This window comes from Rousettus aegyptiacus, unplaced genomic scaffold, assembly GCF_014176215.1.
Source record: "Rousettus aegyptiacus isolate mRouAeg1 unplaced genomic scaffold, mRouAeg1.p scaffold_m13_p_10, whole genome shotgun sequence".
In the NCBI taxonomy this organism is placed as follows: Eukaryota; Metazoa; Chordata; class Mammalia; order Chiroptera; family Pteropodidae; genus Rousettus; species Rousettus aegyptiacus.
In genome coordinates, this window is record NW_023416285.1 from 90,969,794 (window position 1) to 90,991,525 (window position 21,732).

At 44.2% G+C, this 21,732-nt stretch overlaps 1 protein-coding gene across 1 annotated transcript; it reads right to left on the reverse strand.

Moving 5' to 3' along the window:
• Window positions 1–140: 140 nt before the first annotated feature.
• OLAH (oleoyl-ACP hydrolase) lies at window positions 141–20,498 on the reverse strand. The gene is given in 8 exon segments (XM_036226676.1): window positions 141–596; window positions 924–1,010; window positions 4,726–4,831; window positions 7,051–7,136; window positions 9,138–9,386; window positions 18,505–18,581; window positions 18,817–18,912; window positions 20,433–20,498. Coding segments are annotated over 8 exon segments (957 nt in total). The 3' UTR covers window positions 141–406.
• Window positions 20,499–21,732: the final 1,234 nt, after the last annotated feature.

Consider the following 21,732-nt stretch of genomic DNA (forward strand, 5'->3'; position numbering starts at 1 on the left):
GGACTGTCTCGTTTTAACCAAGCAGGGGGTTACATTTCCTTAGTAAATGGGACAACCCTGCAATTTCAAAAAATCAGCTCAGGCCTTGAGCCCCAGCGAGCTGATGAAACAATAATTTCAAGCATTTTCCTTGCCTGTCATTTTCACTGTTAAAACAAGTGATAAAGGAAGAAATGGATCATTTACCAAGCAGGAAGTTTGTTGACAAACTTCCCACAGATGAGATTCGAATGAGATTCTAATACAAGGATAAAGCGCCCCACCAGAAGCATGCTTAACCCACTCGTCTTTTGTCCACAGATGCATAAATGCTCAGTGGAGAGATACATATCTAATAAATCACTGACAGTAGCATAGGTATAATATTCTAGTCTCTGAAAAAAAACAATGCGATACTTCTGAAAGATTAAGAGTATCTTATAATCGCTTTGACTATGTTGAGACCAAAAGGAAAAATATATAAAAATAGCATTGATATTTCTAGACATTGGGTTATGTAGTTCTTGATGAAGGTCTCAGTAGACGTTTCCATGAAATAAAAGTGATCTCCTGGAAGTACATGAATATCAAAACTCCCACTGGTTACATCTCTCCAGTCTAAAAATAAAATTAGATTTAGTAACAAGTGACATTGAAAACAACAAATGGTTTACTTCCAGGTATTACCTTTCTGAGATCTGACACCAGCGTTACTCCATGGTCTCATGTTCTGTAAGTCCTGTGTGTTTAATTTCTCTAAGACCTATCAGTATACACACAACCTATCATTTTACCCACAACCTATCCTTTTACATATGACTGACATCTCTCCATTTACGTTAAATAAAATTCGGGCCAATATTCCAGTCATCGCAGTAATTGCTAGCTGATATTAAGCCGAAAATCTCCAAATGATAGAATGCTCCAACTATCAAAATCATTCCATCTTCATATCCTTTACTAGAGATCTTCAAGTCCCAAAAAAGCTTGTTAAGTCACAAGATAGAATGGCCTCAGGTGGCGTGTCAGGTCTGGAAACAAAAAAGCCGGTTAGTAACTTCATGATCACCGTCCCAGGATCTTCTGTTAATAGTGTCACTTACATGGAGCTCCGTGTGTCCTCACTTCTTTCTCTCTTGCCGTTTCTAGCAATCCAAACATTTTCCTGCCAGCGGTACTTCTACCTGTCATATCCCGTCTGTGGACCAGGCCATTTTCCACGATCCCTTGACGTCTAGAACAATACAGATGGCAGCAGGATGGCACCTGGGCCCCCAACTCAGGGTGAGGCCGGTTATAACTGCCGTCCCCCAGAAACAGCCACCTCTGCGCGTCCAGCTCGCCGTGGGCCAGCAGAGGGCTGCGACGATCAGAACCCAAGCAGGTTCGTGCAAGCAGAGCCCTGAGCTGGTGCCGCCTATTCTCAGCTTAATCATAACAGCAATTAACAGTTGTCAAGCTGGGTGCTGGTTGCTATGCTAACCACTAGGGACTTCTGGGTAAACAAACATGGTCCCTGGTTTAGAGACTGGCTGGGGACATGGATGTCAATGAAACAGTTAGAAGACTAGAGAGATGTTCGAGTGCTACTAGGTTCAGGGTGATCCACAAAACAAAAGTGACAGTTGGGGGGTGAGGTGGCGGTGGCATCCAGCAAGGTCTCCCTGGGGAGGAGTTGGACCTGAGGTCTAAATGAATAGGAGGACCAAGCTTGGCAAAGGGGGGAGAGGTAGCTGCTGTCGCTCAGAGAGTGAAGGGGTCGGGGGACAAAGGAGGTAAAAGAGGTGGACGAGGGCCAAGTCCAGGCCTCGGACAGGATTCCGGTCTTCCTTAGAATGACAGGAAGCTACCAAAAGCATTTAAGGCAAGTGTGTCATGATCAGACTCAACTTCCACCCTCTGGGTATAATATGAGGAATGGACTGGAGGGGACAAGGGGGTCTCTGACCAGTTCGATGGCTCCGTAAGTCCTTCAGCAAGAATTCCTGCTCCTGGCCGGAATGTAGAAAACTAGGAGCACCCCTCAAGCCTGACGATGAGAAGAAACCCGACACACAATGAGGTCATAACTTTTCTTGAACTCATCGGCTGAGTTTGCAAGGCAAACTAGAAACTGAATTCGGAGGAGGGTCGGGCCCCTCTCAGGAGAGGCGGGACGTGTGGGCAAAGCATGGGAGGAAGGGGGCATCTGCTGGACATTATTAGAAGGAGGAGAAAGCTAATGCGGGAAACTGCTGAAGACCACGTTGGGCGGGAGCCGAAAGCTGTCAGCTGGAAGCCACACTGCCTCGCAGGCCCTTTTCCCTGGGCCTCCAACCGGGCTTCGTAAGAAAGAAGTGAGCAGGGCACAGGCCAGAAAGAGCCCCTGGGCGAGGCAGGTGGGCAGTAGGAAATTGCTGTGGCCGTGAAATGGGTGCTAAACCCTGGCCCTGCCCAGGCCCTTCTCTCCTATGAAGCAAAGCCTCAAGCTGTGAGGGGAGGGGCGTCAGACACTTTCAAAGGCCCACCACCCAGAGAATGGAAGCCTTAGCCCTCCACCCCTGGGGCCCACATCTCTACCCAAACTTCTGCCTCTGGGGTGGGGCAGGAATTCCCACTCAAGACCAACCACAGGCACGAGGAGAAGGGGCAGGCACGCTGAGAGAGTCCTAGCCACCAGGCCTGCCGGAAGTGGGAGCCGAGGACCGTCTAGGACATCCGCGCACTCCCCATCTCACCCCAGAGGCCGACGCCACACATCGGGCAACAGCAACAGCTGCCCGTCGGGGGAATGTTAGAGTGGACAGCGGCCCACTCTCCACGCCGTGCACACAGCCACACCAGGGCACTTGGAAGCTGGCATTGCCCCGAATTATAATAACAAACCCCAAACACAGCTCATCTCCAGTCTAGAGCGACCCAACTCGCCACACCGATGGCCTGATGGAAGATGAGACGTGTCGAAATCCGGGTGTAAAAGCGCATGTGCATCAGTCTTCTCTGCGTGATCAATGGCTTTCGATTAAAAAAAAAAAATCAGACTCACAAGAAAGCAAAATACAACTCCATCGTCAGGCAAGGCAACCGAAAGAATCAGACTCAGATAAGCCCCAGATGTTGAAAGGATCAAGCAGGGACTGTAAACACCTCTGACTGAGACGTCAAAGGATTTCATGGAAAAGGTGCCGAACAAATGGGGGAGTCCAGTAGAGAGGTGCGAACCGTAAGGAAGAGCCGAAGGGCAACTGCAGGGATGAACAGCAACCAAAACGAGGTATTCCTTTGACGGGCTCATCGGCAGCCTGGACACGGCTAAGGAAAGACTCAGTGAACCTGAAGATGACCAGTAGGGAGCGCCTGAACTGAAACTCAAAAGGGAAGGTTAAAAAGGCAGAGCCTCTGAGAGCCGTGGGTCAAAAGCAGGCAGCCTAAGGAGCGTGTAATCAGTGTCCCAGAAGGACAGCTGCAAGCAGCCCAGAGGTCCGGGCAGGAGGTGAGAACAGCTGAGTGAGTTGGGAGCAGTCAGAGCTTTCCCACCTGCCACAGATTTGCATTTTGGCCTCCAGGACCTGAGAGCCTGGGTGGTGATGGAAATGACTGAGAGTCCCCCTATAGGCCTGATTTTACTTATATTGGGAACAGCTGAGAGCTACAGAGACACGAAGACAAAACAGGCTGAGACGAGAAGGAGCAGGCGTGAAGAGGGAGGAGCTCCAGAGAGCGGGTTTGGGGAGGATTGTTGGAATTTGGAGAGAGGAAGCCGAAAGCCGTGGGTGGTCACTGTGACCTGACCCACGGCGGCGAGAGGGTGAGAACGCTGAGGTTTTCTAGATGGCGTCTTGTTTCGGTGTTGGGGAGGTTTTTTCTGACAACCGTTGGGAGTTCAGCTAAGACAGTAGCACCTGCCACGGCAGCAGCCATACTGTGAGGCCAAGCGGCCTGCGGGGGCCTTGAACTGACACTGGCCCTCCTATGAGTGCGTGTCCCGGGTGACAGCCACAGAGCCCCAAGTAGGGTAAGTCCCCAAAATGACTCGCCAGCAGCCCTTGGGATAAACAATCGCTTCTGCCTCCCAGAGCCTTCCCCTATGCGTCCCTTAGGTAGGACCCCCATGAAGCTCACCAAACCCCGATTTTATTTATTTATTTTTTTGGTTTGGATTAGCCCAGGAGCCCCAAAGGACTCCAGCAGCGGACGCTAACGGAGCCATGTGCCGCAGGTCTGCCACACTCCGCACCCTGCCTTGACCTCCCCGGTGGCCGTAAGTAATACGCGTCTCTATTTCACTGCGTCTGCCGGTCTGTGGTGGAGCGCGGCCCACCTCTGTCAACCCCCGGCGGCTCTGCTTAACAAATGTTCACAAATCCGCAAGAACCTTTGGTGGCGACGTTTTGTTGCTTTGTTTTTTAAAAACTGCTGTGGTCAGTTATGTCGTACCTCTCACCACAGCACCTGGAGGGCGCTGCTCTGATCCCTCTGGCAGGTGAGACACAGACCGTTGGGGAAACTTGCTCTGAGTCCCGTAGCTGGTAAGCGCCGGGCGGGCCGAGGGTTTGAGCCTGGTCAGGGGAGTCCGCAGACGGCGTGTTTAACCTCTGGGCAGCGCTTATTAAAAACCAGCTTTTGCGTACAATATTCCGTCGGATGTCCCCAGTGATTTGGATTACTTTTTCGTTTGTCGGAGGGGTGTGTCAGACTAGTGTTTCTTCGATTGTGACTCTGTGCTCAGGCCGCGACACGGGCAGCTTATCCCTGTGAGAATCGCACTTGGGCGAAGGTGGCTGGGACAGAAGTAGCCGGAGGTGAATCCGCTTGGGGCGCCCAGGAGGTGGGCAGTCCATGGAGGCATGTGTCTGTTGTGGTGTGCTCAAATCTAAGACCCACGGAGCCAATTGAGGTTAATTATGAGCCTTTATTAGCCGGCCGGGGACTGACTCTCCCCAAAGCAGGGTTAGAGAAGATCAGCCCCGGGTCTTTGTCTGAGGCAGTTTTATAAAGCCTCGGACTACTCCCTAGAAAAAAAGAGGGTAAGGAAATTACAGAGAACAAATGTTAGCCGTTAATGTCTTTTACAAAGATAAATGTATCTGGGGAACTACTAAATCACACCTAGCCTGATAGACAGTCTTGTTATCTTTATCCTGGAATGTTGCACCTCTTCCTGGGGCTTTGGTGCCTAGAGGAGTCATCTCCGTGTTTCTAATTTACTGGGAAGCTTTGATCCTTACATTCTCAAGAGAGGCAGCTCATAAAACCTAAAACTACATCAAACAAGTAAGCAGGTTACAGGAGTAGAAATCGACCATTAACACAATACAAATACATCATTACCACAATACAAATACATCGTCTTGTGCCACACTCTGGTTAATAGGTGAGCTGATTACAGAAGCAAACACTGGCCATCTTTATATTCTGTACAATACATTTTCTAAAACCACACCCAAGCAAGCAGGACAACTTCTGGTATCTAAAGATATTTCTTCCCTGTAGCTGACTTAGCTAGTCGGCTCACTTTGAAAATTTTCTACCCTTAACATGTCGAAGGCGAGTGGGATGGTCTGTGATTTCAAGGTGCTTCAAGGTGGCTCCATCTTTTGTAGCTATTTGTATAAACTTAAGAGTCACAAGCACTATCCTGGCGGCAAAGAGGCAAAGCCCCGGCCACTTGGGAGAAATGCGCGTCAGACTCTAATGGTGACTCAGGGCCGAAGGCTGGGCCCGCAACGCCGGCTCCGGGAAGCTGGGCAGGAAGAGCCTGGGAGGCTTAGATGGCAGGGGAGGCTTTGGAGTGCTAGGACTTCGCTCCTGCCGGGGGAATCAAGCGTCAGTAGGTACATCTCATGGGACAAAGGTGCCATGGAGCTCAGTGAGTTCTGGAACAAAATCCACAAAAAGCCAACCGCTCCTTCCTCCCTCGGTTCCCTCCACTTGGCTTGAGAAGTAGGGATCTTGCCCCGGCATTAATTTCTTCAGTGACTACTTGTGATGTGATAAAACGTGTATGTCAAACCACATACACACACATTATTTAAAAAGAAATGTGGTCTATTCATCCTTTCTCGTTAGAATGTCTGTGCCCGGGCTCTGTTCTAAGCCAGTAAAAACACCACAGGTTTCCCCAAAGGAAATGAAATCAAACTCTTAGAGAATCTTGTCTTTCTGTATAAGCAGCCTCAGAGAACTGCCAATCCACGTTTTTCTATAATCATTTCTTTAAAAAAAAAAAAAAATCACTTACCTCAGTTACAAATAATTTCTAAAAATGCATATACCTGCCTAGTTGCAAAAGTTCCTTGTCAGCTAAATCCTTAGAAGTGCCTCTGAAATTCAAAAAGGGGGAGAGCTGTATCTTTGGAAACGTGAGCCCGGGGTTTGTTCTTGAAATGTTAATAGCATAGATGGGGCATTTTATAGCCGCCCCCTCCCCGACCCCAAGGGAAGAGGCATTAAATCAAGGTTGAGAAGTGGACTCCTTTATCTGCAGGGGTTTTTTTTTGGGGGGGGGGGCGGGGGAGGGCGCGGAGCGGGGAGGACCGATTTCTTTTTAAAAGCAGGGAGGAGAAAGCTCTCTGCTGGCAACCCCAGTGTGGCGATGCCATCCACATGGCAAGGGGGCCCTTTCTCGGGATGGGGAAGGGGGAGCCTGACGGAGCAGGACAGCAGCACTGACTTTAAAAGCCCCGGTGCTTCTGAAACGCTGACGCCCTCGCCCCCTCCGGCGGTCTCAAGGGTTCTTTCTGGGATCTGATCCCGTTACTGGGCTGAACGTTGATTAAGTTCCCAGCCGACCCAGAATGAAGCAGCACCAGCATCGTCTTAGCCGGGAGATGCCAGGGACACCGCAAGCACCGGCCAGGGGCCAGGCGAAGAGCATCCCAGAGAAAAGGAGAGACGGTGATAGTGAGAGAGATTCGGGGGTCTCTTTTTATTAGCCAGTGGTATCCCCGCCATCGTCCCCAGGCTGGACCAGAATTCACCAGAGAGGAAAATCACGTGATCTCTTCCTTACCCGCCCCCCCCCCACTGCCTTTCCCCTCCTCTTTGTCTCCCACCCCAAGGAGAGGGAAATTACATGAGGAACAGCTGTACTTGACAGAAATCCATGCATCGGTTCGAGCTTATGTTTTTCATTTAGTCGCGGTGCAGTCATAAAAGCAATACAGGATCCCACCCTACATTTGGGAAAGAAAAACATGGTAACTGTTCAACAAACGTGATGATCCATTGAAAATCAATAAGAATGAGGATCGGAAATAGCAATGATCATGAAGTAAGCAAAGGAAAGCATAAGTTAGCTGAATAATAGGTGCATTAATAAAAGGCGTGCGTTCAATGTTTTATGTCAGTGTAAGAAGTGCTTTAAGACATCTTACATAATTCAGTCTAAGATCTAGTACATATTTCCACAATGTCTTGAAATTCATTTAAATTTCTTTTTCTCCCTTCAAATACGTATCGCTGTGTCTCTTATAGTGCACATCAGCAGTTCTCAAAGTGTGGTCTGGGGTCTCCCAGGAATTTCTGAGACCTTATCAGGTGGTCTATGAGGTGAAAGCTATTCTCGTGCTAATACTGCAGTACTACTTGCCTTTTTCACTCTCATCGTCTCACGAGTACCCAGTTGAGTTTTCTAGTGGAATAGTGCAACACTTTGAATGCAGAAGCAGAAATGAGGACCTAGCTGTCTTCTGTGAAGCCACACTTTAAATAGATTTGCTAAAGTGTAAAACAATGCCATTCTTATTACTTTTTGGGGGAGGGTGGATATAGTCTTTTACATAAAAATATATTATTTATGTCAACCTACAACAGGTTTATTAAGGTTATTTTAAGAAAGTTAAAAATCTTTAGAATTTCTTAGTTTTAATTTCTAATATGGTAAATAGTGACATCGTTTCTCACATAAACAAAAGGTCTTTGAGGTCCTCAATGCTTTTTAAAAGTATTAAAGCAGTGCTGGGACCAAAAACTTTGTGAACTGCTGTACATATTAGATATACTTGGTAAACAATACTGCCAGAGATTTATTTTGTACATATCCTAGGGGGAAAAAGGAGAACTCAGTCCCACATTCATTGCTGATGGAGTGTAGTTTGCAGGTAATTAATTTGGAAACACACATCAGGAGCTGTAACAATGTGCATATCGATTAACCTAAATTCTGGAAATTGATCCTAAGGCGCTCGTAAGAGATATATAGTGAACTTCCTGCAAGAATGTTCACGGAAGTGTTTTTGTAACAGAAGAAGATAGGAGTATCTCTTATGTCCACAAAAGGAGATCGATCAAACAAATGATGAAGTAGTGTGTTTTTAAAGCAGTAGACCTCCACATCAATGACAAGCGACAGAAGCTCAGGAAAAGATAGAAAACAGGACCTCACCATATAAAAATACTATGGAACAACGATATTATCTGGGATGAGGAATATTTTTTATTTTTTTGCTTGACCATATCTATAAATGTTATATAATATCGCAGCCAAAGTTTAGTGGGCCCTTACCATATACCAAGTAATTTATGATCATTATATTCATTTAATGCTTACAAGTGGGGAACTCTTTCTTCTACCAGCTTAATAGAAGAGAAAATGAATTCGGAAACCTAAGGAATTTGCCCAAGGTCAAGCTGAGTACGAGGCAGTCAAAACTCCAGGGTTCACAATCTAACCTTACTATTAAGTATGTCTTATTAACCGCCATCATCCCCAGGCTGGACCAGAATTCACCAGAGAGGAAAATCACGTGATCTCTCCCTTACCATACCCGCCCCCCCCACTATTTACATACTATTTACATAATTTTTAATGTTAAAAATAAAGGGAATATAAGTTGCTGTTAGAATCTTGATTTTACAAATCTCAAATTTTTTGCCCAAAAGGGCAAAAAAAAAAATTGTATAATTATTAAAAAAACTATAATTACCAAACAAACTGGCCAATTGTAAGAATTGTGACTGGTCCTACTTACTCAACATCCTGGGACAATTTTCTAAAGAGAATGTGCCAAAATGAAGCCAGGACTTGCACACTCCTTAAAAAGAGATTTCGATTCATCTTATCACCTAGCATTTACATCTTTATGGCCCCTACTGTGCCATTTCTTTCCATCTGATTTTTTTGTTTGAGAAGAGCTATAGCAATGGAAAGAACTCTCCCCAAATGTCTTTTAAAGCATTGGCCAAAATGCACAAATGGTTGATCTTAGATGACCGGAAGCAGAGCACACGCAATTTCATCCACTACCCGGCAGACGTCACCTGCAAAACGTTCTTCAAATGGACTTTCTCTTCCAGCAAGCCTTACGGCGTGCTCTGCAGATTGAGAAAGCCAAGTCAATACAGCGAGTGAAATGCTTTGATGTTGTAAGGAGCTTATATTAGCATGACATGAATAATTTTTAAAAAATGAATAATAATGGTCAAATCTAGCGATATAAAAATATTTAGAATCCGCTGATAAAAACACATAAAATACAGTAGACTAAATATCTAAAAAATACTCTCCGACTGCAAAATATCAAGACACGCTAGATGAAATGCATAATTAGATGCTTAGTTTAGCTCACAATGAAAGGGAATACCTGGAATGAAAAAGAGAAAACTGAAAATTCAGGCAGTGAGCATGTGATAATGGAAAGGCTACTCTGATGCCCATAGCCTGTATCAGAAAAATAAATAGACAGCAAGAAGTCAAGGCAAGTTTGAGGGTTAGAATGGAGCCCTCTACATAAAACCAGGAAGCTCTACGCTGTCAACTCTCAGTGAAAATTAGACTAGGCGGGGTGGGAGCGCAGGGAATCTTAACGGCAAAGGGAGGACACTTTTTGTGTTTCCCGTGGCTCTGAATGGGGTAAAGTCTGCCCCATGCACATATATTTTGAACCAAAGTCTTGCGTTTATGCGAGTTTGAGGTGTAAGTTTATATTATCTTGGTAATCGGGGAGAAATGAAGCTGGAAAAGCTCGCAGTGGTCCTGGAATTTGTGTTCTAGATTCCACATGTAAGTGAGATCATACGGCATTTGTCTTGTTCTCTCTGAATTATTTCACTTAGCATGATGCCCTCACGGTGCATCCATGTTGTTGCAAAGGGCAGGATTGTCTTCTTTTCATGGCTGAATAATATTTCATTATATATATCACATTTTCTTTAGCCACTTATCTGTTGATGGACAAATAGGTTGTTTCCATACCTTTGCTCTTTGTAAGTAAGCTGAATGACTAGGGGGGTGCAACTATCTCTTCAAGATAAAAATTTTGTTTCCTTTGGGCATATACCCAGAAGTGGGCTGGCTGCATCATATATAGTAGTTCTGTTCATTTTGGGGGGGGGGGGGCGGTGACATTCATACTGTTTTCCGTAGTGCCTGCACCAATTTATGTTACCAGCAACAGTGTACAAAGGTTTATTCTTCTCACATTCTTGCCAGTGTTAGCTAGCCATTTATTTGTTTGTTTCTTTGTTTACTTAATGCTAGCCATTCTAACAGGTGTGAGGTAATAGCTCATTGTGGTTTGATTTGCATTTCTCTGATGTTTAGTGATGTCGAACATCTTTTCATGTACCTGGTGGCCATCTGCATGTCTTCTCTAGAAAAATGTCTATTAAGGTTTTTTTTGCCTATTTTTTAATTGGATTGTTTTAGGAGGTTTTTTGCTATTTAGTTGGATGAGTTCCTTATATAGTTTGGATATTGACCCCTTATTAAATGTGTGGTTTGCAAATATTTTCTCCTATTCTGTAGGTTGTCTTTTCATTTTGTTGATGGTTTTATGTGTTGTGCAATAGCTTTTTTTTTTTTTTTTATATAGTCCTACTTGTTTATTTTGCTTATGTTGCTTGTGCTTTAGATATCATATAAAAAAATTTAATCACCAAGACTAATGTCAAAGATCTTTTTCTCTATATTTTCTTCTAGGAGTTTTATTATTTTAGTTCTTACACTTAAGTTTTTAATTCACTTTGAGTTCATTTTTGTGAGTGGTATAAGGGTCTAATTTTATTATTTAGTGTTGAATATCCTATTTTCCCAGCATCATTTATTAAAGAGACTCTTTTCTTCATCAAATATTCTTCCTTGTCAGATATTACTTGATTAGATATATATGGATTTATTTCTGGACTCTCGATTCTATTCTATTTGTTTCTGTGTCTATTTTAAGGCCATTACTGTGCTGTTCTGATTATCATAAATAAGGCAAGGGGCTGTGTGCACAGCATGGTGACCGTAGTTAACACTGTATGTTCAAAAGTTGCTTAGAGAGTAGATCTTAAAAGTTATGACAGGAAAAGAATTGTAACTATGTGAGGTGATGAATGATAACTAAACTTTTTGTGGTAATCATTTTGCAAAATCATTGTTTGCCTTAAACTGATAAAACTGGAAAAAATAAAATCAGAATAATTTCATCCACAGATTTGCAAAAAAATCAAAAACTTTGGCAATTAACAGTATTACCAAGGATATGGAGCAATAGGAATTTTCATATACCGCTTTGGCAGTGTAAATCATTGTAGTTCTTTGGAGAACAATTTAGGGATATTTTGTATAGTTGAAGACATTTGTACCCTACTACCCAAAAATTCCACTCCTATATGTAGACTTTCTTACACATGTATGCAAGAAGACATACATAAGACTACTCATAGAAGCATTGTTAATAATAGCAAACAATGAAAATTACCTTAATGCCTAGAGAGAGAAGTGTATGTGCATAAATTGCATTATAGTCACACAATGGAATACTATACAGTAGTTCATAATAAATGAAGTAGAGGTACACATATCCACATGATGGATCTCAAAAAAATTAGAACAGTAAGTTTCAAAGGAATGTTTACCATATGATACATTTATATAAAGTTAGAATCATGCAAAATAATGCTATATTTTATTTAAGCCAGTATTCGAGGAGGCCAAAAGGGGAGAGCAGATACAATTGGAAAGGAGTAAGTGGAGGCTGAAATATTATTAATTTGTAACGTTTTATTCTTTAAGGGGATCGGTGGGCATGGTTAAGTTTGGGGTGTTATTTTTAAACATTTTTACTTATGAACTTTTAAAAATGGGTTTAAAGGAGAAGCCTTTAATTATCTATATTGAACCATCAGCTGTTGTTGAAAAACCTCATTTGAAAGTACTTCCAATAATTTATTTAAAAAAATATATACCTCTACATAAATATCAGGGCTCTCTTCTTCCAATGATCTTTTTGTTTTGTTTTGTTTCGTTTTGTTTTTTCGAGGCCCGGTATCAGAGTGCAGGGACTCTCGAGGAGAAAGGAAGGGGCTTGGGAAATAAGAGGGGACAGAGAGGAGCAGCGTCGGGAAGACAGCACTCGCAGTGGGGAGAAAGGCACCTTGCGAAGGGGAAATGTCTCTCGGAGGTCTGATGGCAAAATACAGGATGGGCGTAAATGGTAGTATCAGAGTCAGAAGCATACGGAACCCCCAACCATGCAAATACGGTGCCACTTATTTTTTTTAAAGCTGCACTTTACCAGAGCAACGGAAGAGGGCAGTCTTGAGCCAAGAAAAAGTAAGCGGAGCACCACCTTGGTCTCGCCTGTCATTGCTGGTTAGGAACGGCCAACACACGTCGTCATAAACAGAAATAAATGTAACATTCTGAATACAGAGAGTGTAAATCAAATTTTTTCAGCTAATTAAAACGCTTTTTAAAAAAACTCAGAAAGTAGAAGTCAACAATACAACACTCCAACATGAATTAAATTTAATCAAACAAGAAATTAGAGAAATGAAAGAATCCCATAACTCACAAATGTAAAATTCTGAGTAGAAATAGACATTGCTAAAAGAGCTGACAGAATACTGGAGAGAAACTGAATTAATAGACAAATTATTTTAAAAATGACTAAAAGTCGTGAGACAGTAAATGTAAAGTATTTCAATGGATACAGAGAACAGATATAAAAGCTAAGAGAAGAAAAACAAAGGGAAAAGCTCCTAAAGGAAAGGAATAATCATAAAAGGCAGAACAAGTTCTAACGTAGCAATAAATGGAGACTCTCAAGAAAGCTAAACAGAATAAAACGCTCAAAAAGGACTATTTGAATTTATAATCCATGCAAATTTCCCTGAAATAAAATATGAAACTGTATATTGAAAGAACCCATCATATGCTTGGGAAAATTGACCCCTAATAGTCAAGTTAAAATATTAACTATTAAGAGGGTAATTCATGTACACTTGAAACCTATATTGTTTTATTAACCAATATTGTCCCAATTATTTAAATAAAAATAAGAATTCACACAGCACTATCAATCCAAATGAGGCCAAGTGGACAGGAAAAGTAAACATAATAAGGTAGGTTCTATGGGTATGTACTGAACTTTGCCCTCTGAAATAGAGAATGCACTTTTCAGTCACGGAACATTCATGAAAATTGACAATATCATATGGGCACAGGGAAAATCACAATAAGTTCTACAGAGTAAAAGTAAAGCAAACACTGGTCTCTAAAAACAAATTATTTTAAAAATGACTAAAACAAAGTTGAGACAGTAAATGTAAAGTATTTCAATGGATACAGAGAACAGATATAAATATAAACAATACATTTTTAAAAGTCCCTGTAACTGATTTTTTTTTTATTAAAAAAAAACTCTTAAATTTTGGGTCAAATAGGAAATACAAAATAATTTTAAACCTTTACTTTGTCAGAATTCATGAGATACAATTAAAGTAGTGATCAGAGGAAAATTCGTAGCCTTGCAAAATCATGCCAAAATGAAAAAAAAAAAAAAATTCAATATCTCAACTCACAAATATAGCAAAAGAACAAATTAAACAAAGTAGAATGGAGGAAATAATAAACATAAATGGTTAATGTGTTAGAAAGCAGGAAAATAGTAGAACTAATAAATCAAAAACACAGGTCTTTGAGAAAATATCAACAACAACAACAACAAAAAATTATAAATAAACCATTATAAAATTTAAGAAAAAAAGGAGAAAGTACAAATACACAAAATAAGCAGAAATAACTCTCAAACTTTTAGACAAAATCAAGTGAGTCTACCAGTTTGCAATTGTTTCCAATTTGTCCTATCTGTGATTTGTTCCATTTTCCGTATTTTCTCCTTTTCTTTTGAATGAATTGAGTCCTTGGTAAACAAACAAACAAAATCCATAGCAAATGGGTGACTCCTCCAAACCTTGTTGCTGTTTGTTTCTTTGTTTATTGAAGGGTCTAAAATAATTACTTGAACTCAACATTCCTTTAAAAAAAATAATATTTTCAAGAAGCCTTCCTTCGATCTACTTAAATTATTTGCATTCTAATTAACAAAAACATGTTAGGACAGAGCGGGTGGGTACAGGTTTTGCAGTACCCAAAGCCAATGGAATTTGAGAGCACAGGGAAGTTCTTTAAGAAAAGGAATACAATGTCACGAATACAAAATTAGGCCTAGAACCTTTGATCATTAGTTTCAAGGTCAAACCGTCTTCCTCTGGTTTGGGGATGGGGGTGGGATCTGCCTTTCACTGATTTAGAGAGGTGCCAGGCTCAGTGGGATGCGTGGTGGGACGCCTCCACCGCATGGCGAACCTGTGGCCAAGCTGCCATGTGGGGGTAGAGCCTGGGGGGTGATGCCCCCTGCTGCCAAGCCCCGGCAGTGAGCAGAACTGCTCTCACTCTTAGGCTCTCCCTCTCTCCCCAACTATTCTCTCCCCTAATAATAAAACCTGCCTCGCCTAGAGCAGCCAGCCCTCCAGGTAGAAGCCTTCTACCTAAACTTGCCTTCTCTTTATCTCCTCTTCATTTTTGAGTTTAATAGTAGAATTCTAAAACTTTAGAGTTGAAAGTGGCCAGAGAAATCATTTAATCCACTATTATAAATAAAAAAAACACGGGCCTTTGAGAACAGAGACCTGGGTTCAAATCCTCATGACACCCCTATTAATGTGATGTTAGGCAAATGACTTGAGTTCTTTAAAGTCACAATGTCCTTATCTATAAAACGAGGATAATAGTGTGTTTCCTACATTTGGGTTAAATGTATCAAAAATGCTTGGCCTGGTTTCAGGTATACACTAAGGAAAAATAGATGTTACCTATTATCTGACAGTTGAAGAAACTGAGACTCAGAGACATTGTGTCACTTGCCCAAGGTCCCCCAGACAGTTAATGACAAAGCAGGAATTAGAACACAAATCCTGTTAATCCTAAAAGCTACTTCCTTACTTAACCCTTTCCCTACATTCTGAGCATCAACGTAGGAGTGGACCACTAAGTGGTGGAAGGTGGAGAACATATCCGGGAAGCTCTGGGGTAGAGTCGGGGGCAAGAACCTCTTCTCCCCTTCGGGGTATGAATTGAGCCTTGGCTTTCACCTCTCCTCATCCACACGAGTGCTTCAGCCAAGCTATGGATTTAGAATTCACTTTAAAATCACTACCGATTCAATACCTTTTTCCAAAGTGAGTTGTTGGTGACTTTTACAGTACCTTGCACTAGGAGCAGCGGCCACTAAATGAGTCTTCTGCGAGAAGCCCCATTTGGTCTAATGAGGCAAACTTACAAAGGCAGAGTTAAGAAACACCTGGGGTTGGGGAAGACCAGGCTTCAGAGTGATGCACCCGGCCATCCCCAGGTTGGTCTCGTCTCTCAGGTTGTGAGGAGATGATGCCACCTGTTGTCTACTACCTCTGGGGGAGTAAAACCTCTGATCGGTCTTGTACACACAGAAGAGTGACCTGATTTCTTTTTAAATCTGTTGACTGTATTTACTGCACCAACACCTACATTAAAAAAAGAAAAAAAAAAAAAAGAAAAAAAAGAAGTGAGTTAGAAACAACATCACTAATATAAACCAGGAAGAGCTTCCATTAACTGAACCTCCAGCTAATACCCAGAAAGAAAAGATGCAACACTTCAAAACTCTAGCAACTAAACAACCCTGCAGGCAAATCAAGCAGAAAACACTTAGCATCTACTAGAAAACTAGGATGGGAGGGGATGCTTGTTTTTAAAATGTGAATGTCTTAGTTTTCTAAAGTTTTCTTTTAAATCTTAAGAAGCTGCAAATATTAAGAAAAGAAAAACAATTAGCAAAAGGTCTGTCATTTGTCAAGGCTTGTTCCTTCACATCCTAGGAGCTCCTTGGACCCCAGTAGGTAGTCATGTGGCTCTCAGAACTGTTTATGGGAGCCAAGGTTGATCCCTCAACCTACCATGGTTTTAGGGTGCAGTGCAGGCACTGGGAGCCACAGAAAGACTTGTGTAGATTGAGGAAGAAATTTCACAGCAGGCAGACAATCTGCCACTCAGAACTTTTTTTTTTTTTAAGTCATAATGGCCTAAAGTCATCCAAAATCCTCAGAAGAACCACCTGGATTACTCATCAGGTGTTCACTGACTGTGAGAATACTTCCTTCCTAGGTAATTGATAGAAAATACAGAAAAAGATGGCTGCTTCTATCAAGGAGAATAGGCAGATGACAGCAATATGTACATTTTCCGTGGACTGTTATTGAGCACTCCAAAGCTTCGATTAAATTAGGCTAAATGCCTCCTGCTCTTTCCGATTGAAATAGATAAAACCTTTCTTTCTGATGTCAGTTTATTTTAGACTTGGCACATCTTGTGATCAATTATACTTGGGAGGACTAAGCTTTTACCCAGTGTTCAAATTTAGTCGACAGACATTTCCTGAAGACCCATAATTAAGGTCCTGGGTTATTTTCAACATTGGAAATCTCTCCAGGTAAAATATATATTGACTCTGCCCTCAGAGAAAACTATCAGAAGCATCTGTTTGATTTGGGTCCCAGAGGAGATAAGAGAGGGAATCAGGGATAGACAATACTCCAGAGGTAACCCCTTAGATTTTCCCAGAACTGATGCATGACAGCAGCCCAAGGATAAAGATGCACAGTGAATTCCAGGCAGAATCAACTAAAAAGAAAAAGATCTTCACAAACAGAAATAAAGACAAAGGAAAAATATTAAAAGCAGCCAGGCAACGAGGAAGCAGGGATGGACTCTTATCCCAGAACAGCAGTTAGACGAACAGAAACGTATAAAGCCAGAAGAGAGTGCAATGGCCCTCAGAAGCTAAAGGGAAAACTGCCAAATTAGAATTCTCAAAATGACGTTTAAGAAACGGGGCAAAAAAAACCCCCAAAACATTTTCAGACAAGCGAAAACAAAACTTGTCATCAGGAGACACTCTAAATGAAATTTTAAAGGAAGTACTTAGGACAGAAAGTAACTGATCCCAGATGGAAGATTTGAGATGCGAGAAAGAGTGAAAAAAACAAACACAGTGGTAAATGGACTTCAAAAGCATAAAATAATAATTACAGTGTCTCGTGGGCCTTAAAATATACATGGAATTAAAAGGCAAGGCAAAGATAATGTATGTCAGGAGTGAGTAAAAGAAGAACCTTATGTTATCTTTGAGGTTTTATTAAATGAAGGTTTAATAAATACGTATGTTTTAACATACCATAAATCACCCAAACTGGAAGAGAGCAATGTTTAGTCAATCAAAGAGAAAAGAGAGAAAAGTAAAGAAACAACAGGTGAAACTGTAGAAAACACAAGGCAAGATTTAAACCCCAAATGTCAGTGATCGTATTTTATATTACATGTCAATGGACTAAATTCTCTAGTTATAAAGCAAAATTGTCAAAATGGATTAAAAAGCAATGCAACTCTATGTTGCGCCTATGAGGTATACCTAAGAAGATATTACTCTTATGATTTTAAAATATTTTTGAAGGTAAAACAATCACTTTCTAGGCTCTGGAGTGGACACAGGGGAAACTCTCTGAAAGATGAGTAGCTACCCAACAGGCGTTGGAAAAGTAGGGTGTGGGTGACCTGAGAACAAGGCAGAAAGACTAGCATGTGCCGTCGCCCAGAGGACAGGTGGCTCATGGTCAGAGAGGAAATGACAAGTATTTATATATGACCATGGACAGAGCAGATGGGGAGGGCAAAAGCGAAGAAGTAAGTAGCGACAGGCTGTGAACAGTTGCCTTGTAAGCAAGAGATTTGAACTTGATCTTAACATGAACTCAATCTTAAGATTTTGGACTTGATGTTTAGAATGATGAGAACCCATTGAAAGGTACAGTGACCAGAACCGCCTTTCGGAATGATGGCTGGAGCTACAAGGTTGAGCGAAATAAAAGTTAGGCTGTTGTGCTGATCTACGACAAAAAGGACGATGACCTGGCCACACAGTGATATGAGCAAACGCTTAACACTTATGCAGGGCCAGGCATGGCGGCTCTGTGCTTCTATTTTTCACAACCAGGCAGGCACTCTTCACAAAAATGTTGAAGGCATTATTACGGACTGCATTTCGATGATGAAAAAACTTAGGCACAGTTATGTGACTAAAAGACCCATGTTGAGAAGGGAGCAGACCCAAGCGGTCTGGCTCCAGACACTGTGCTCTCAATCCCCAGTGCATCCTGTCCTTGTGCTAAGGGATTGAAAAAGGGGGCGGATTCCACAGCTACTCGGGGCCCCGAAGTTGATGGGATTGGTGATTTATTAGATACGGGGAGTGTGGAGGAGGGAGCAATCCCACGGACTCCCGCTTTCCGGCTCGGGCAGCCGGGCCCATGACGGTGAAACACTGTAACAGGAGAGAGGAGGAGGAGCGGGTTGGGGGAAAGGAGATGCGCTAAGGCCGCAGTGCCTGTGACACCTTAAAGGGGGGATTCCCAGAGAGCTTTTGGCCACGAGGATCCGCACCTGAGAAGAGTTGTCTGGGAGTATTTGGGGGTGTCTGTATCGAGGGGAGGCTGGAGCTCAGGGACGGAATGAGGGGGCCGGGGTGTGGGGGCAGGGGAGCAGAGCGGCGTCCTCACCTGGGGTGGGTCAGAGACTCCACCAAAAGTCAGTGTGTACTGCAGACCTTCTTTGTAGCGGAAATGCCCACGCCCGTTTGTGTTGGTGCCCAGTGCCTTTCGGGGGTGGAGGCTCTAGACTCCCTCCCTCACACCCCTGTGGAGTCACCAAGGGGCGGTGTGTTTCAGGTTAAGAGTGACAGGGGAATGGGTGAGGGCAGAGCCTGGAGAATCACTGCCATTTAAACAGCAGGCAGAGAAAGAAGCCGCCACGGAGGCCGGCGGGGAGGCGGGGACGGCAGGGGGAGAAGCGGACCAGTGGGCTCCTCCGCCTCGTGGGACTGGTTACACAGGTACCCTCCGCCTAGCACCTTCCCAAATTCCAGACTCTTGGAACGAAAGCAGCGGAAACCGTATTGTTTGTTCAAACAGATTCGGTGCAGGGAGCCACTCCTGCTGGGAGCGGTGGGAACGCTCCTGAAACCTGAGTTCCCAGGTGCCCGCTAGGGCCAGCTTTGCAAGCTGGGCTCTCTAAGGATCGTAGATGATGTTTGGTCTTCTCCGTGCACTCTCCCCAATCCCCGTCCTGTTACTTTTGACCACTTACTTCTTCTTCCACCACTCAAGGAGAAACACAACTGAAGCCATATGACGTCATAACATATTCAAATTGTGCTAGGGTAGGCGTCCTGGACAAGATGTTAGGTGTTCTAGTTCATAAAATCTTGTGACTTGGGAGCCGACTGGTTCAGGCTTTGTTGGAAGCAGTGCAGGTCTCAAGTAGTAAGTTTGTTGGTACCTTAGTGGTCTTTGTAGAAGAAGAGCTTGCTCCTTGGTTCACAGAGATGGGCTAGATGGCCCTGTGAACCCTGCTGTAACTTGTCCTTAATGGGCTGGCCAAGAGCCTGAGCCACTAGTAGTGCCCAGTCAGGGCGAATACTTGTCTGCGATCCGTGGCGGTCAAGAGATGGCTGCACGTTGGATCTGAATCCTATAGAAAGCAAAAATCTAGGGCAATACTTTTCAACCTTACTTGCACATTAAAATCACCTGGGGAGTTTCTGCTCTTGCTTTTTAAAAACAGAAACCAATGCCCGTGTTCCATCCCCAGTGATTACCGTTTAATTGGCATGGGCCAGGGCTCAGGCGTCAGTATTTTCCAAGTTGCTTGTGATATTCCAGCGTGCAGCCAGGTTTGAAAACCACTCATCTTGAACCAGTGTACAGTTAGTGAGCTGTTTCCAACTGCTTGACAAGTGGCAAGTGTCACCATGCTGTTGAACAGAAACGATCTCACGGGAGTTAGATCCCTGGACAAGAGAGTGTCTGTCTGTCCCGCTTCCTTGGAATGGGCCCAACCTGTACCGAACTGTTTTCCTTGGCCAAAAATGGTGCCACGATTGAAGCTCACGCCGACTCCAGGTCTGTGGCTGGTTGTCTGCCTCATCTGTTCTAGGTACCTGTGTTTTTCCTGCTGCTGCTGTAACCAACTATCGCAAGCTAAGTAGTGTAGAACAGCACCAGTTTATTCTCTCGTGGTTCCGGAGGCCGTGAAATGGGTCTTGTTTGGTAAAACCGAGGTGTTGGCGGGGCTGCGTTCCGTCTGGAGTCTCCAGGGGGAGAACCCGTCTCCTCGCCTTTTCCAACGTCTCCGCCTGATATTCTCCGGCATTTGGCTCCTTCATGGGATCCTCCGCTTCCATCAGCAATGGAAGTGATCGCACTGGCCACACCTCGCTATTCCCTCACCTCATTTTTTTCTTTTTTAATAGACATAACTCATTTTATTGTGCTTCGCTTTACTGTGCTTGACTGAAGTTGTACTTTGCACCACTTTGAGGCAAGACGTCATGAGTCGCTTTACGGCGGTGGTTCGGGACCCAGCGCAATCCCTCTGAGGTCTGCGCGTAGCTGAGCTGGCTGCCCCTTTAAAGGGAGCGACCGGGTGCTATGGCCATGCTGCCCTGGACATGCCGGATGGAAGCTAAGCAGGGTTGGGCCTGGTTAGTACTTGGAAGGGAGACCACCTAGGAAGACCAGGTGCTGCAACGTAAAATAAATAAATAAAGATAAAGGGAGCCACCGGAGGTTTAGCCGAGGGCAGTTACATCCTGCAGCCGTGGGGAGCACCCTGTCCTCCGCTCTGTTCAGGGACTCTCCAGCCTCAGGCAGAGGAAAGCCTTGCTCTCTGGCATCTTAGGAAGAGTATGTGCGCGGAGGCGAGGGGCGGGGCTCCATTTCCCACGAAACCGGTGTCCCGCGAGCTTCGTTTTCCGCGAGCCCACGGGGACTGCGTCTCGCCGCCGCCGGGGGGCTCAGGCACAAAGGAGAACGTGGCCCTGGAGGCGCGACGCGCTCGCCCGCAGCCCTCGTGGGCGCACGCGGGTTCGTCGCGGTGCTGGCGCTGCCGATGTTTTCTCCTGCAGCCTTCAGAGCTGCACACGTGTTGTTTTCGCTGGTTTTCATGTTTGCATTCAGAATGTTTTAAGTTTGATCTTGCGTTGAATTTTTGATCTCAGCCAGTAGCTGCACAGAGGGCTTTTCTGCAGCGCGAATCTGGGCTGGTGGCTCCAGGGGCTCTGGTGGCAGTCCCTGACAAAGGCTCGGCCACACCCTTCACGGGCGCTAACAGTCTGTCCACTGTGCTTGCCGGGTGCGCATCTCACTGCGGGGCCTCGTTGTAACTTGGTGCTGCAGGCGGGGGAGGAGCAGATGAACCTGCTGGGGTGAGCGGGGTGCGGAGGGAGTGATGGTCAGGGATGATATAGCCTCCGGGACAGGCTGGTGACTCCAGGGGTACCCAAGGCCAGGTGCCCAGGTAAGGGCCGAGCCACCTGCGGGGAACCAGTGCATTCAGCCCAGGCTTGGCCACGGCTCCAGGCAGACCCTTGCCCAACTCCCAATTCGGGTGTACTTCCGGGATCACCCATCTTAAAT